The sequence below is a fragment of the Clarias gariepinus genome, chromosome 2, assembly GCF_024256425.1.
Source record: "Clarias gariepinus isolate MV-2021 ecotype Netherlands chromosome 2, CGAR_prim_01v2, whole genome shotgun sequence".
NCBI lineage: Eukaryota > Metazoa > Chordata > Actinopteri > Siluriformes > Clariidae > Clarias > Clarias gariepinus.
Genome location: NC_071101.1, coordinates 13,485,974 through 13,500,893, shown reverse-complemented (window position 1 = coordinate 13,500,893; position 14,920 = coordinate 13,485,974). Strand labels below are relative to the sequence as shown.

The 14,920-nt window shown below is 38.7% G+C and overlaps 1 protein-coding gene across 1 annotated transcript; it reads right to left on the bottom strand.

Annotated features, from left to right (window-relative positions):
• Window positions 1-1,834: 1,834 nt before the first annotated feature.
• dnd1 (DND microRNA-mediated repression inhibitor 1) lies at window positions 1,835-13,789 on the bottom strand. Its single transcript, XM_053486061.1, has 4 exons — window positions 13,668-13,789; window positions 13,283-13,388; window positions 9,855-10,316; window positions 1,835-2,705 (listed from the first exon to the last, which is right to left on the bottom strand). Exons 1-4 carry the CDS (start codon window positions 13,686-13,688, stop codon window positions 2,149-2,151), a joined length of 1,146 nt encoding a protein of 381 aa, XP_053342036.1. The 5' UTR covers window positions 13,689-13,789; the 3' UTR covers window positions 1,835-2,148.
• Between the last annotated feature and the right edge of the window lie 1,131 nt (window positions 13,790-14,920).

Genomic DNA, 14,920 nt, shown 5'->3' with positions numbered 1-14,920 from the left:
GAGGGGAAAGAAATCATCTCAGTGACTTTGGTGCTACAAGGTTGTTTTATTTTATGCTTTAAAACTGCTAATCTCCTGGGATTTTCAAATAAAACTGGTTCCAGTGTTTACTAACACAAAATGGTGTGAAAAGGATCCAGTGAAATGCCTTGTTGGCGGCCAAACTGGTGATGATGATAACTTGACCACTTTACAACCACGGTGAGGAGAAATGTATCTCAGAATGCATCTTCCATGACGGCTGTTGAGGTGGATGAGCTACAAGAGCAGGAGACCACATCTCCCTTCAGGAAAAAATACAGGAGAAGCACCAGGTGACTGAACAACTGAAAAAGAAAGTCTTCCAACAGCTCTAACACCCATTACTATTGGCCAGGCAGTGTGTTTTAGACAATGAAATTCTCTCAAACTGTTTTGTTTGACCACCTTTAACTTTAGTGGAGTGCAATGTGGTGGCCAGTAGTGTCGTTACTATGACGCAGAAGAAGGGGGCGTGTCCAAATGAATCCTCGCTTCGAGGCACGTGTCGGTTCCCTGGGAGTCACGTGACCAATGACCAAGCGTTTTTGCCGGAATCACGTGACCAATGACCAAGCGTTCGTTTTTTTTGCCGTTACCACGTGACCGACTCGTTCAACGCTTAAACTGAAGCTCGTGGCGTCCTAGTTAATATTCAAAAACTCACAGATGTTGATTATGTGAATAAACATTTCCCTGAACATTGCAGCTGCATGTACTGTACATATTAACTGTGCTGCTTGCCATGTTACGATCTAGTTGCTACACAAAATCTGTCCACCAGATGGCAGTACACAGAGCCCTTGAATGGTGAAACTATTGGCTGGAAAGCCTCGACACCTTCATCTGGTCATCACTAGTGGCCAGTTCAATTCCCTCTGGAATAGGGTATCAGCATGAACTCATCATGACCTTTCATTGCTCCAATGTCCCTTCCTAATGTTCCCTAGCAAACTGAAGCCTTTTTTCAGTCTCACTAACAAATGTTTTTTCTTATGGAAACACGGCTGTTTAGTCCCAATCCTGTAGATTCTCATAACATTTTGTGTGCTCTTACTTTAACTATAAAACATGGCTGTATTTAAAGACACTATGATGTTTTATAGCATCAGCTAATATTAACCAAAACTTTTCCCTTAGCCTATTCAATACCTGCGACATTAACTTTGACCTCCTATCGGTTATTTGTTTCTAAAGTTGTAAAAAACAACAACAAAAAAACACCTCAATTTTGCACTCCTCACTTTGCAGCTTTTTGATTGTTTTCTCCCAACTGAAGCATCATCATTCTCCCTGACAAATAGATCAATTTCACACTCTGTGGGATTTTTATTTTTTACTCTGCCTTTGCCATTTTCTCCTGACAAATGATTCTTCCGAGGAGACCTCGGTCTGAATATATTTGAATAAATATTGCTTGGGGTGTTTTTTTTTTCCTTTGTCTATATTTAGATAATTATTGGTATTTAGAAAAGTATTTTTTATGCACCAAATTTCAACCTGGGTATGATTTAGAAACGCAAATGCAGAAGCAATCACACGTAAACAATAAATGGGAAATTTTTTGCTCAAAGAAAAGTGCAATACCTCATTTATGAAAATCTAAATAATAAGTTTAAAATTTGGATATAAACTCTAATATAGATGTGTATATGTACAGCTTGTGTGAACACTGTGTGCAACATAGTAAGTGTGAGCTGGTCAAACTAAAGCGCTGCTGCGTCACTCTCTTTAAGTAGATAAGCAAGGTCTAAGTCCCATTGCAGAAGCCTAAATTTAAAAACCTGCAAGATGTACTGCATAGCAATATTGAAAATATTTTTTACAACTTTTTTAATAAGTGCAACACACAAAGCAACCAACACAACCATGCAAAGATCACTCAAGTCAGAAAAAACTAAAAATCTAAATACCACGCAAAGGTGCAAGAAAAGAGTTGAAATAAACTGCAAAAACACAAATTAATAATAAGAATAAAATAATTAAAACATTATAAAACATCATATCAAAAGGTAAAACACAAAACCCAAGGTAACTGAGGTAGACCAAAAAACATTTTTTTTTTTTTTTAACATCATTAAGCTGAACATCATTCTCATGCAAAACTAGGATGCATCTAAGGTTGAAAGCTCATGAATTTCTCGCCCGACACATGAGATTAAGGAGCTGCTTGGCAGCAGCTCGGTGAACTTCGGCCTCCATGTTGTTAGCGCAGGTGCTGGGCAGGACTTGGACGATGCCGCAAAACGGTGTGGCCAATCCTGGCACCACCACCCTGTAGGCAAAATACAGGAAGCCGTCGCGGCCTGTGTGGTCGTAGCGCACACTGTAGAGTGGCACTCCGAACCCATGGAGCTCACACAGCCAGCGCAGCTGGTGCACCGCGTCGTGCAATGGCTCCTCCACACTCCTGGCATTTACGGGTAACATAAAGTTCTTCCCCTGAGGGGTTGGGCCCCCTACTGCACGTGAGAAGAAGTGAAGAGGAGAGGGTGGTGTAGGAAGAGGTGGAGGATGCTCTGGCTTTCGGCTGAGCCGGAGTCGTGGGGGAGTTAAAGGATTCATGGCCATGGGCTTCAGACCAGGAGGGACGAGAGGACTCTCTTCGCTATGCTCCTCGTGTCTGGATTTGGCCCCTCCAGACATCCATTGAACAGAGATGGACACGCCGTACAGCCTCTTGAAAGCTGAGGAAAGATAGAGAAAAAATGGTAACCTGGTTCTGTTTTAAGCTGAGAAAGCAAGAAAGAGACTCCTGTAACTTTAAATGTGGGTCAAAAAATGTGGAAAATCTCACTTGTAAACGTAGAATTAAAAGGGCTATTTAACAGAAAAACTGATTCACAATTCCAACAGTCTAGCAACACTGCAGTAAGATCCGAATTAGCCTTTTCTTTTATCTTTCATTTACCCTTGTTGAAGAAGCTGCTCGTTGCTCCACTTATGATTTTTGAATTATTCCAATGCGTTGGCCGATTAACATTTTTTAAAATTTTGCCAACTTGGCGTTAGCTAATAACTGGAAAGAGTTCATGAATTCCACTACAGAAAGTCCCCAACATACCAACAAGTTCTGTTCCGAGAGCTCATTTGTAAGTCCAATTTGTTTGTAAGTCACATGTAATGTGACACAGATCTAATTTCTTTTAGCACTACCTGAATATAAAGCAGAGATTGTTTCAATTCAATTTTATTTTATTTGTATTGAATTGAACATGGAATTTTTCATATCATGTCACTTTCAACAGATCTCTCACCTCACTCACTCACCTGGACACTAGGAGAAATGGAATTATGTTAAATTGCTTTATGTAGACTGCCGTTCAACATTTAACACTTTACAGTAATTCCCTCCACACTCACTACCAAGCTAGAGCATCTGGGACTCAACCCATTTCTACGCCAGAAGATCACAAATTTACTAACCGGCAGACCAGGGTTGTGTTCTGAGCCCCATGCTATTTTCATTGTGCATATATGACTGCGTATACAACTCCACCACCGCCATTAAGTTTGCTGATGACACGTTGTGGTGAGCCTGATCACTGACAACAATGAGACGGCCTACCTGGAGAAGATTAGAAATCTGGAGAACTGGTCCCAGAGGCACAACCTCCTCCTGAACATTAGTAAGACAAATGAGCTGATAGTGGACTTTAGTAAAAAGCAGAAAAGGAACTATCAGAACCCCGTCATCAACAAGAGCCCAGCGGAGAGAGTAGACAGCTTCAGATACCTCAGTGTTCACATCACGCAGGACCTGTTATGGTTCTGTCACATCAACACCGTGGTAAAAGTCCCGGCAGTGTTAGTTGCCCTCTAGGGTGCTTAGGAACTTTTACTCTTGCACCATAGAGAGTATCCTAACAGAGAACATTACAACCTGATTTGGGAACAGCACCATGCAGGACAGACGAGCTCTACAAAGGGTGGTGTGTTCAGCTGAGTGCATCATCCACACCAAGCTCTCTGACTTGCACCCGATCTACAGCAAGAGGTGCCGGACCAAGGCCAGGAAGATCGTGAAGGACCATAGCCACCCCAACATTGGACTGTTCTCTCTGGTACGGTCAGGAACGTGCTTCTGCTCCCTGAAGGCCAACACAGAGAACCGGAGAAGTTTCTTCCTGCAGGCGATACAGACTCTCAATCATAACACCACACAGGACTAAACACTCTGTTACATAGAAATACAAGACAATACTATGGAAATAAAACTTGTATATATTTTATGTGCAGCTTGTGTAACAGTGTAGATGATCTGTTCTCTGAAAATAACTCGACATACAGCAGTTATTGTCAAAATAGCTGGCACAAGTGAATACACACTACATGATAACAGCTGTACATCTTTAACCATGCAAAGTCACATGTCCAATCCATCGTGTTCATGTGTTTGTTAGTGGCCATGTGTCTAACATCCAACAGCTCCGTGATATCATTATGGAGGAGTAAAAAAAAGAAGATCCCAGCAACAACATGTGCAGCTCTAGTAAATTCCATGCTCAAAAGGATTAAGGCCGTGACATATAACAAGGGTGTCCACACAAAATATTGACACTTTAGACACAGTTTTAGTTTTAACATGTTTACTTAGGGTGTACTAATTTTCGTTTCCAGTTGTTTAGACAATAAAGTCTGCATGTTGTGTTATTGTTAGAGGACAGTAAATCTGTACTGCTATACAAGCTGCACATTGACTACTCTAAAGTCTATCCAATTTTAATTTCTAGTATTGTTCCTTGAGAACATATAAATAAAGTGGTTACTGAAATGTGAGGAGTGTACTCAATTTTGCGAGACTGTATATAATTATGGGGTCACGTGACTTGAATGGAATTCATGCAACTTTTTGCCTTGTTCGCTGACATCACTCATCAAGTGAGGCGTCTAGCTTTCTTTCTTAATCTGGACCCCGACAAATACAGCTGACTAACTGCTTGCTGACCTCCAGAGCAAAATCCTACGCGTAGTTTTACTGAAATTGCATCTGTTGATTAAAATGAATAAGCAGTAGCACAAATATGAGGTGTTTCAACCCAGATGGTACGTGCAAAGATGTATGGATGTGTGTATGCGTGCTGTTTCAGAGGGCAGACGAGTCCATATTAGTCATGTCAGATAAAAGTCAGGAGTATTTATGAATGTAACCCGTCACGACATTCACAAAAAAAACAAAAACCTGGAACTGATCACAATGTGGCTCGTAACATGAACGCAACCTATGTATAAACATTAAGTAATGCTGTGATTTAATCAACCTTGTTGAGAAGGATATTAATCTAAAATTATACAATTATTTGTTTGGGCCTATAGCATGAACACGCACATGATGCTGACTAACGGCGCACGCTTCATTAAGCTTGATGTTTTACATCTGTGCGTCTTTAAGCCTTACTATTCTAGCTGCAGCTTGACGTAGCCGGGATAACTCCTCCCACAAAAGTTTCATCTCTGTCTAATCTTTGTTGTAACTGCTACAAACTAGGCTAAGGCCACACATCAAAGTATCGCAGGCAAAACCAATTAAAGTCAATATGAATCTGAATAATTCCTGTCATCCTGTTATACTATTCAGTGATTTATGTTCGGATTTTGATTGCTCTTTGCTAGGCCTTAATTATTTTCCCACCTCTGCTGTGTCATGATGTGGAACAGCAGCTTTCTTGATTTGCATCAGATTAGCATAAATTAGCATTAAGCTCGTCAGTGGAGGATCTGCTCAGCGTGGCGTTTGAGAGACGTGCGCTGCAGGCACCCTGCTCTCCGCGGCGCAACGTGACGAGCCAAACCATCAGCCTGATGCAGCCGTGAAAACCTCCTGCGTTTCGCACGCCGCTCGCTCGCTGCGCCGCGCAACATCCGCCCATGTATATTTGAGTTGTAAACTGATGCCTGAATCAGACACGAACTCAAACCAGCTTAGAGAATGAGCCATTTGTTTTCTTACTAATCAAACTGTGATTGTGAAGAGTTATATAACCGTGCGTATAAGCTCATTATCTGTCTGCGAAAGGATCAGAAAAACTATACATGGTCTGTGAGTTGTTGCCTAGGAAAGGGCAGGGGGATGGGGGGGGGGAAAAAGTCTTTATTTTATTCATTAGTTAAAAATAGAACAAAACAGCCACTAAAATAGGTGAAAAAGATTTGATCAGTTGTAAATAAATAATTAAACAACAATACCAATTATTATTCAAATACATTAGCATGTTGTGAACTAGATCCATAATTTACTTTCAGCTTCCTTTGACCCAGATATTCACAGCACTACATGCTACCCCTCGGCTCTGTCCTTTGGCCCTCAATCACAGCAGCTTGCATGTTAAAAACTAACCCGCAAACAAAAGAAATCCCGGCATATGCATCCCACTATACGCACCATGCTTTTTCCACCTTTTGTGGATTCGGGATACACTGATCAGCCATAACATTAAAACCACCTGGCTAATAATGTGTAGTGCCACCATAACCTTGACCCATCAATGCATGGACTCCACTAGACATCTGAAGGTGTGCTGTGATCTCTAGCATCAAAATGTTAGCCACAGATTCTCTTACACGTACTGTAAGGTTCGCCATCTTCCCAAAGTTCATCCTTTTTTGCACTGCATACAGCACCTTTCATTTTGGAGATGCACTGACCCAGCCGTTGACCCATCATAATTTGGTCCTTGTCAAAATTGCTCCGTTCCTTACACTTGAACATTTTTCTTGCTTGTAACATATTCAAAACTATCTGTTCACTGGCTGCCTAATACAGTAATTGAAAATATCTAATGATTACAGCTCACAGGTTACGAAAATCTGAAATCCAATATCACAAAATGTTAGGAAATTTTCTAAGATCAACTAAAAAAAAAAGTTAAAAAAAAAGTTTCATTCATATATGCACTCAATACAGGCCTCCTTTAACTAATTACTGCATAAATGTGGCATGGTAAGAGGGTAATCACCCTGTGGCACTGCTGAGGCTTACAGATCCTCCAAGTGGTTCAGGTCAAGTGAGTTGCCTCACCAATCAAGCACAGAAATAGCATGGTTAGCAAACCATTTAGTTAGTTTTGTCACAGTGGGCTAGTCCTGCTGCAAAAGGAAATCGACCTCTCCATAAAAGTTGTCAGCAAACTAAAGCGTGAGAGTGCTGTAAAAATCTCCTGGTAGACTGCAGTGTTAAATTTTGGACTGACTTCATAAAACACAATGGTTCAACACCAGTAGACGACATGGGACCCCAAATCATCACTGGACTTTAAGCAACCTGGATTCTGTGCCTCTCTACTCTTTCTTTAGATTCTGGGTCCTTGATTTCCAAATGAATGCAAAATTTACTTTTATCTGAAAAGATGAAGGCCACTGATCAACAGTCCAGTTCTTTTTCTCCTTACTCTCGGTAAGTTGGATCTGATGTTGTCTCTGGTTCAGGAGTGGCTTAATGCAAGGAATGCAACAGGTGTAGCCCATTTCCTGAAGAGACCTGTGTGTGGTGGCTCACTTTACTGTGAACCTTTCTCCAGTTCTTGAATTGGTCCAACTCTAGTACAATTTCCATGAATATACTTTGATAAAGCACTCTGTGAACAGCCAGCCCTTTCAGTAATGACCTTCTGTGGCTCATCCTCCTCGTGGAGGGCGATGATGATCGTCTTCCACGTGATTGCGGATGTGTGTACTGAACTTAACAGAGACACAGAGTAATTTACTCAAACTCAAAATGAAATACAGTACTCTTATATTTTGAGATAATTGGATTGTTGGCTGTGAGCCATAATCATCAAAATAAAAGCCATGAAACATAAAAGTATATTTATATAATAGTTCAGTTAACATGTAACAAATTTAAAATATGAGAGCTATATGTTTTGAATTGAATTATGAAATGAAAGTTTTCAGGATATATACATATTTTTTTAGATGTACTGTATATACTATATGTCAATGTAATGAAATAAGCATTAATTGAAATCCAAGCAAAGCAATTTTATGAATTTTAGGGACTCTTTTTTTTGTTTTTGTTTTTGCATTTTGTGCAAAGCACAAGCTTATTGCATTGAAAACGGAGCTCTTTCAGTGTATATATATTTTTTTTTATTTTTTTTTAAATCACAGCTAAAAACGCAGCAGGTGCCACTAGGAATAATAAATTGAGGTTAAGTGAAGTTTATTGTCTATACATTACATATTTTACTTCATTTACATGTTCTTAAATGACATTTTTTTAAATATTTTGATTGACACATTGTATATGTAAACATATGATTATATTGTTGGAATAATAAGTAATATTTGTTGCATAGTATTTTGGTTGTTTTTCTTTTATTGTTTCCCAGCCAGTTTGTCAGTAAACCTTTATCCAGTGATGCATACTATACACCACAAAAACGTCTTTATACATCATAATATGAAATTTGTCATATTTCATACATCACCAAGGTAAAGGTTAGCTGTAGACTATAAATGACAAAACAAAAAAGAGTGAAATTTTTCAGCACGCTTCTACAAAATGAAAAGAACCACAAAGACCACGAGTTTGTCTTAAAACTTCTTCCATATAGCAACTGAAACACTTTATTTAAATTTATTTATCTATTTTTTTAAATCGCTTCCATAGTTTTCTATAAGTTTTGTATTTTTTTTTTAACCTGGGACACTTAGACACAGCAAAACAATCTTTGATCACAATCACTGACCGGACCCTTACATTATTATGTGCCAAGCTTATCCATTTCACCGGCTGTGGCGTCAGTCATTTAGGTGCTTTCGCACTCCGTGTAACTAAATATATGGTGCAAATTGTTGGTGTTGAACACTAAGATTATTATAAACCTGTGTTACCACCGCATATATAAAAAAAAGGTTCATTAGCTCGACATTTTAAGTGTGTGGTTTAAAATATTTATTTCCCTTTCTCACTTCTTTGCTATTTGCTCTGAGGACATGAGAAAAGCATGCACGGTGCAAGTTTAAAGACGACCTGCTGCTCCTGTGATTATGCACTGAACTAACATTAATAAAAAGCGTGAACTTCTACAAGCTGTTCGTCTACTCATCAACCGAGTTCTTATTTAAATGTATTATTAATTGAATTATACCAGTGCTGAATTGAATCCTGTCTGCGCTGAAAGAAGCATATCGCCAATAAACTAAACCACGTAAAATTTCAATGGAATCATGTCAGTGCCGAATTAAATTCTATTAGTGCTGAACTTAATCATATTGATGCTGACTGAACCATTTTAGCACTGAACTGAATCACACCAGCAATGTACTGAATCCTACCGGCGCTGACAGAATCATACAGGTGCTGAACTGAATCATATTCTTGGGAGAAGTGAATCATATATTTGAGAAAACTAAATCATATCGGTGCTGAACTGAATCATATACTTTAGAGAACTGAATCATATCAGTGCTGAACTGAATCATATTGGTCTTGAAGTGAATCATATCTGAAATATAACGACATATCGGTGCTGAACCGAATTATATTCTTCGGTGCCTTGAACCATGTCAAATCATTAATGAACTGAAGCGTATTTGCTTTTTTTTATACTGGATATCGTGTAAATGTGGGAGCCTTTCTTTATGAGCCATGCATGTAGAACAGGTGAACTGAAGAATACTGTTTAGGCTAAAACATTAATATTTGATCATAAAATAATGCTTTAACGTCACAACGTAATGTGTAAATGGAGAACTTTATCAGTAAGAAAACTGACTTATTGAGGACTCACTGGTAAGAAAGCATAAAGGTGAAACACAACTCAGGCAGAAAAGAGGAATCAATTAGTGCACTTAGATGCTTTCCATATTCTAGCCCCTGTAACCCAGCATACCTTGCACCAACACCTTCTTGGCCATGGAGGCGGCATAGTGGGAGGAGTAGTACACCAGAGCACTGACGTCCTTCTCGTTAGGCCTGGCGGTTCTTATGGTGACGCCCTCCACTCCGTCAGCAATTTGCTGCAGCATCATCTGCAGCTCGTTGCGTTCCATAGTGGGAGGCAGACTGCTGAGGCACAGCTGCCTTTTCTCCGTGCTCCTCCTGACAGCCAGCTTGACGCCACTCTGAAGCGGGTACAGGTGTAGAGCCTGGATTGCCGCGGCCGCGCTAGCTGCGTCCCCATACTTGGCGTAGGCAAAGCCTCGGTTCTGCCCGCTGAAATTCATCATGAGGCGGAACTCGTACAGCGGAGCCACGCTCTGGAACAGCGGGATCAGGCTGTCCTCATAGACGTCCCGTGGGATCTGACTTATAAACACCTCACAGCCTAGACCTGGTGTAGGCCCTTTCCATCCTGGTAAATAAGAAAGAAGAGAGGATTAGGAAAAGAAAATGGGTTGAAGAGAACTAGACAGACATTAGAAGACAAGTAAATGGGAAAAGTAGATAAATGGTTTTTATAAGCAATTATCCAGGTCAGTGTGGACAGGACAGGGTCAGTGGACAGGAGAGGGTCAGTGGACATGGGCAACACTCCAAAAGGCTGCATCATCATGTTAATCTTAGCATTTTTTTCCCCCACTTGCAAACATTAAACAGTACAAATTAAATAAATAAATCAGTACCAAATTCACTGTATTTCCATGTAATATTTCCTAGATGATATGTAACCATGACACCAGACCTTTTCATGCAGTGTGAAAAACAGATTATGGAAATTTGTTAGTGCATTCGAGACACTGAGACTTTTTTTTCTTTTCACAAATGTGTACAAGCAATTGAGAGAAACTGTAACGAGACAGTCATATTCCATATTTTCACGACAAGCTCTTTGCTAAGTAGCATGATAAATATCCATAGCACTAAAGTAAACACGCAAGGTTGCTCCAAGCCTTATCATAGATTAGATGCCTTTTAGCAGAGAAATTTCCAGTCATTAATCAAACCCCAAGTTTAGAGGCGTGATAATGCTGAGTTCTTAAAATACGACTAGTAGAGAGATTGTTTCTATGGTAACAGCCATATGACTCAATAACACTCAATATATTGAAATCTTGCAAGAATATCATGTAAACATGAATGACTTCGTAGATGTAAAAAAATCTTAAAATGTGAAAAGTCTCAGCCTTAAAGGTACCATCTTCTTTTCAAATAATGGCACAAATTATTTTAGGATGATAGTTGCCAATATTTATATTTTATCCCACCTCAAAATGACAACAATTTTTTTTTTAATAAAGAAATCCTTGAATTAATGACAAACTCTACATAAATTAAAGACCATGTGGACATTTCCTGTAATAAATTCCAACCTTTTAAAAGTAAATAATTTGCGCATGTCCATACTGTGATTTCGGCTTTCATGCAACTACCAGGTCAGCACTAATGCATTACCTACACAGTTATCACCACAACTATACCTTCTAACTGCAGTGATACTGTATACTCGTGATGTTTACGTTCTGTAAAAATAATAGCAAAGTAAAAAATATTGCTGTTTACACTTCCATGAAAATGACACAGAAAGGTTGCATTTGGTCCAAAATTAATAAAAAGGGTTCCTTTAACCCTAAAGCCAGGGCCATGATTACAAGATTTAATACACTGATCAGCCATAATATTATGACTACCTGCCTAATATTGAGTAGGTTCCCCTTTTGCCACATTGCACATTGAGCAATTTCCCTCTGGGATTAATAAAGTTCTTTGAATCTTAAATCTTGAATAACAGTAATGACCTAATGGCCAGGTCACTGGTTTTCCTTCCTTTGATCACTTCTGGTATGTCCTGACCGCTGGAGCCTGGGAACACCCCACAAGAGCTGCAGTTTTGGAGGTGCTCTGACTCGGCTGTCTAGCCATTTGATGTGTGGGAAGCAGAAAAAAAAATGGGCAAGTATAATGATTTCAGTGCCTTTGACTTTAAATTTTCATGGATAGAGGGCTGGGTCAAAACTGCAGCTCTGGTGGGATGTTCTGTTTCTACAGTGGTCAGGACATACCTGGTCAAAATATAGTACTGGTGCTAAAAAGTGTTTCACCAAAATATTTTTTTTTTAGTTAGGATCATATATCGCCATTTCATTTTATTTTTGTATATATGCATACACAGTTCTAATTTAATCAAATAAAAAGAAACACATTTGCTAAATACAATTTCATGCCCATTTATGTGGTGTCTGCAACTTTTTTAAAATTCAGATCTGTCAATGATCTTAATCATCGTTCAGATAAAACTAATTTATAAGATATGAATTTATAAGATATTGCAACATGAATTTGACATGGTACAGACACTACAGATTTTTTTTGCTTTTTAATCTTTTACCAAAAACTAATTTAAGCAACAATTTTACAGGTCTTTACACCAATTTTAATATCAATACTCAAAGAAGTTTGAATATTCGCATTTCAACTTGCTGTTTAAAGCAAGACAGCATGATGCTGAAAATTTGACATTTTTGGGGGACAAATAAAGAAATTATCTGTCCAAAACGGCTAAAGTTAGCAATTTTTTTTACATTTTAGGGAAGCAAGATCTGTCACTTTTATTTTGCATAAACTTCAGAAGTAGCTTTCTTTGGCCCACACATTTTCTGTATTACATGTACAACATAAAAAAAGAAACAAAATCAGCATCAATACTGTGTTTTGGCTGACCAAAATCGATCCAAGGAAGAAAAAAAAAAAGTAAACCGGTGTCAGCGTCATGGGTGGCCAAGGCTCACTGATGCACACGGGAAGCGAAGTCTAGCCTAGTCTGATCTAATAGGAGCGCCTGTGAAGATTAAATTGATAAAAAGGTTAATGCTGGTGGTGATAGAAAAGTGTCAGAAGACACAGTGCATCAGTGTTATCGTGGGAAAAGGTGGACCAACTATACCATCAATATTAGGCAGGTGGTCATAATGTTCTGGCTGATATATAATGGCTAGATATCAGACATCAAATATATAGGCAGACTTTATTGTACGTATAAATGTACTTAATATTATGCTCTCACTATTATATTACATTGGTCGGTTGTGTTAATCAAGTAGAAAAAAGTGCAATGAGTGAGAACTATGTGAGAAAATGGTTCCCCTGGGGTTAATTGGTCAGCCAATGGGAGTGCGAGGTTTTATAACAGCTAATTGCATGCAGGTTTGATGGCGCGTGCGTCAGAGAAGGAACTTTCTAGTTAATTAAGAGATGAATAAAGAATTATTAATGGTTAAGGGAAAAAAGAGAAAACTCTTTTAGTTCCACATAAAAGGTGTTAAGAAAAAAAAAAGTTTTATTCCAATGCGCATTTATGTTCTGGCACACACACACACATACCCGGAGGAGGACCACCATATTTGCGCTGGCCGTTAATCTGCTTTATAGTGGTGTTGGTTTCTTGAAGCCACTTCTCCAGAGACTTGAGTTTCTCCGGGTTCAACACCTGTAAAGAAGTTACAGTTTTCTTTAGTTAAATTTTTATCGCGCATCAGTTAATCGAGCGCGCGCGTTTACGCATGCGTAATGCTTTGGAGACAAACGAATTTATTTGTATTTAAATAACAATAATATTATTAATAATAGCACTCTGCTAGGAGAACTTTGCAATTAAAACGCGTCCGAGTACAAGTTTTTAATAATATTTCCACAACATTGTTATATTTTAACAAACAAATACTTTACTGACGCACTTTGGAGTAAACAAAGCTCTAACGGTAATTACCTGAAACATGTCTTGTTCCATCGTCTCGAGCGGGATTAAAGGTTTATTGTTTTTGCGCTTTTCTCCAAGCAAACTGACTCGGCTAAGGAAAGTGGGCGTGGCTTGATGGAAAGCTCAAATTTCGCACACAAATGAGAAGCGGCCAGTCTGAGGAGCTGGGGTTATGGGTTAGTGAGGTAACGCAACTCTCAGCTACAATAAATTTAATCCTGAAGTTTCTGGTGAACTTTAACTCCCCTGGGGAGCGTGTCTTGAGTTGGCAAACCAAAATAATTAGTGTTGACCATTCATTTTAATCATTATTACCTGCACACACACACACACACACACACATCAGTGCTGTATCACACAAAACACACCATTTTTTTAATAATGTTTCTTGACAAACAAAATGTAATGGGTTAAAATAAATTTTAAGACACTTAGTGTATTTTATTTATTTTTACAAACTATTTGTTGTAAATATACTGCTAAAAAATTAAGGGCGAATGCAGTTCTAGTTCGACTTGAACAAACCCTCGTGAATACATGGGGTATCCAAGGCCATGTCCTCATGTAGCCGGGTATTTTTAAATATATATTTTTTTAAATAAATCTGTCCACACAACTAGATTTGTGTAAAAATGATTAATGTAAAGTTTGAATCATTTGTGACTCGGTTCTTTGAATCTCGTTCATCAAAATGAACGAATCTTTTTTTGAGTCATTCAGTCAATTTTGTTCTTTTGATCAGAAATAAAATAAAATGTTGAATTTTTTTAATTAAAAAAAGGCCCCCAATGCGTCTACATACACAAATTTTGGCTATAGTTCCAGTAATAAAAATATTACAATGTAGCTAAGGACATATGATAATATACAGGATAAATAGCTCACCTCTCTTATCTTCTAGTCTGGGTCGTTCGTTCTTTTGAATCTATTGTACTGCATAGCGTCTGTAGCAGTCATGTGACAAAAGAACGAGCGGCTCGGAGTAGAAGAGTCATTGAGAAAGAATCACTCAATTCTGTTTCCTGTACATAACCTACGGAGGTTTTGCGGTGGCCAGTAGAAAATGAACAGATCACTCTCCGAGACTACTCGTTCTTCTAAGTCATGTTAAAGATTTGTTCAAAAAGAACGAATAGTTCATGAACGACCCATCACAAATATCTTTGTCCACATGAAAACGCAGAAAGAGTTCTGTTAGGCGCATCCCTAATCAACAGAGGGCCAATCAGAAGCCAGAAACGTCAGTACCGGTTGCGCTTTGT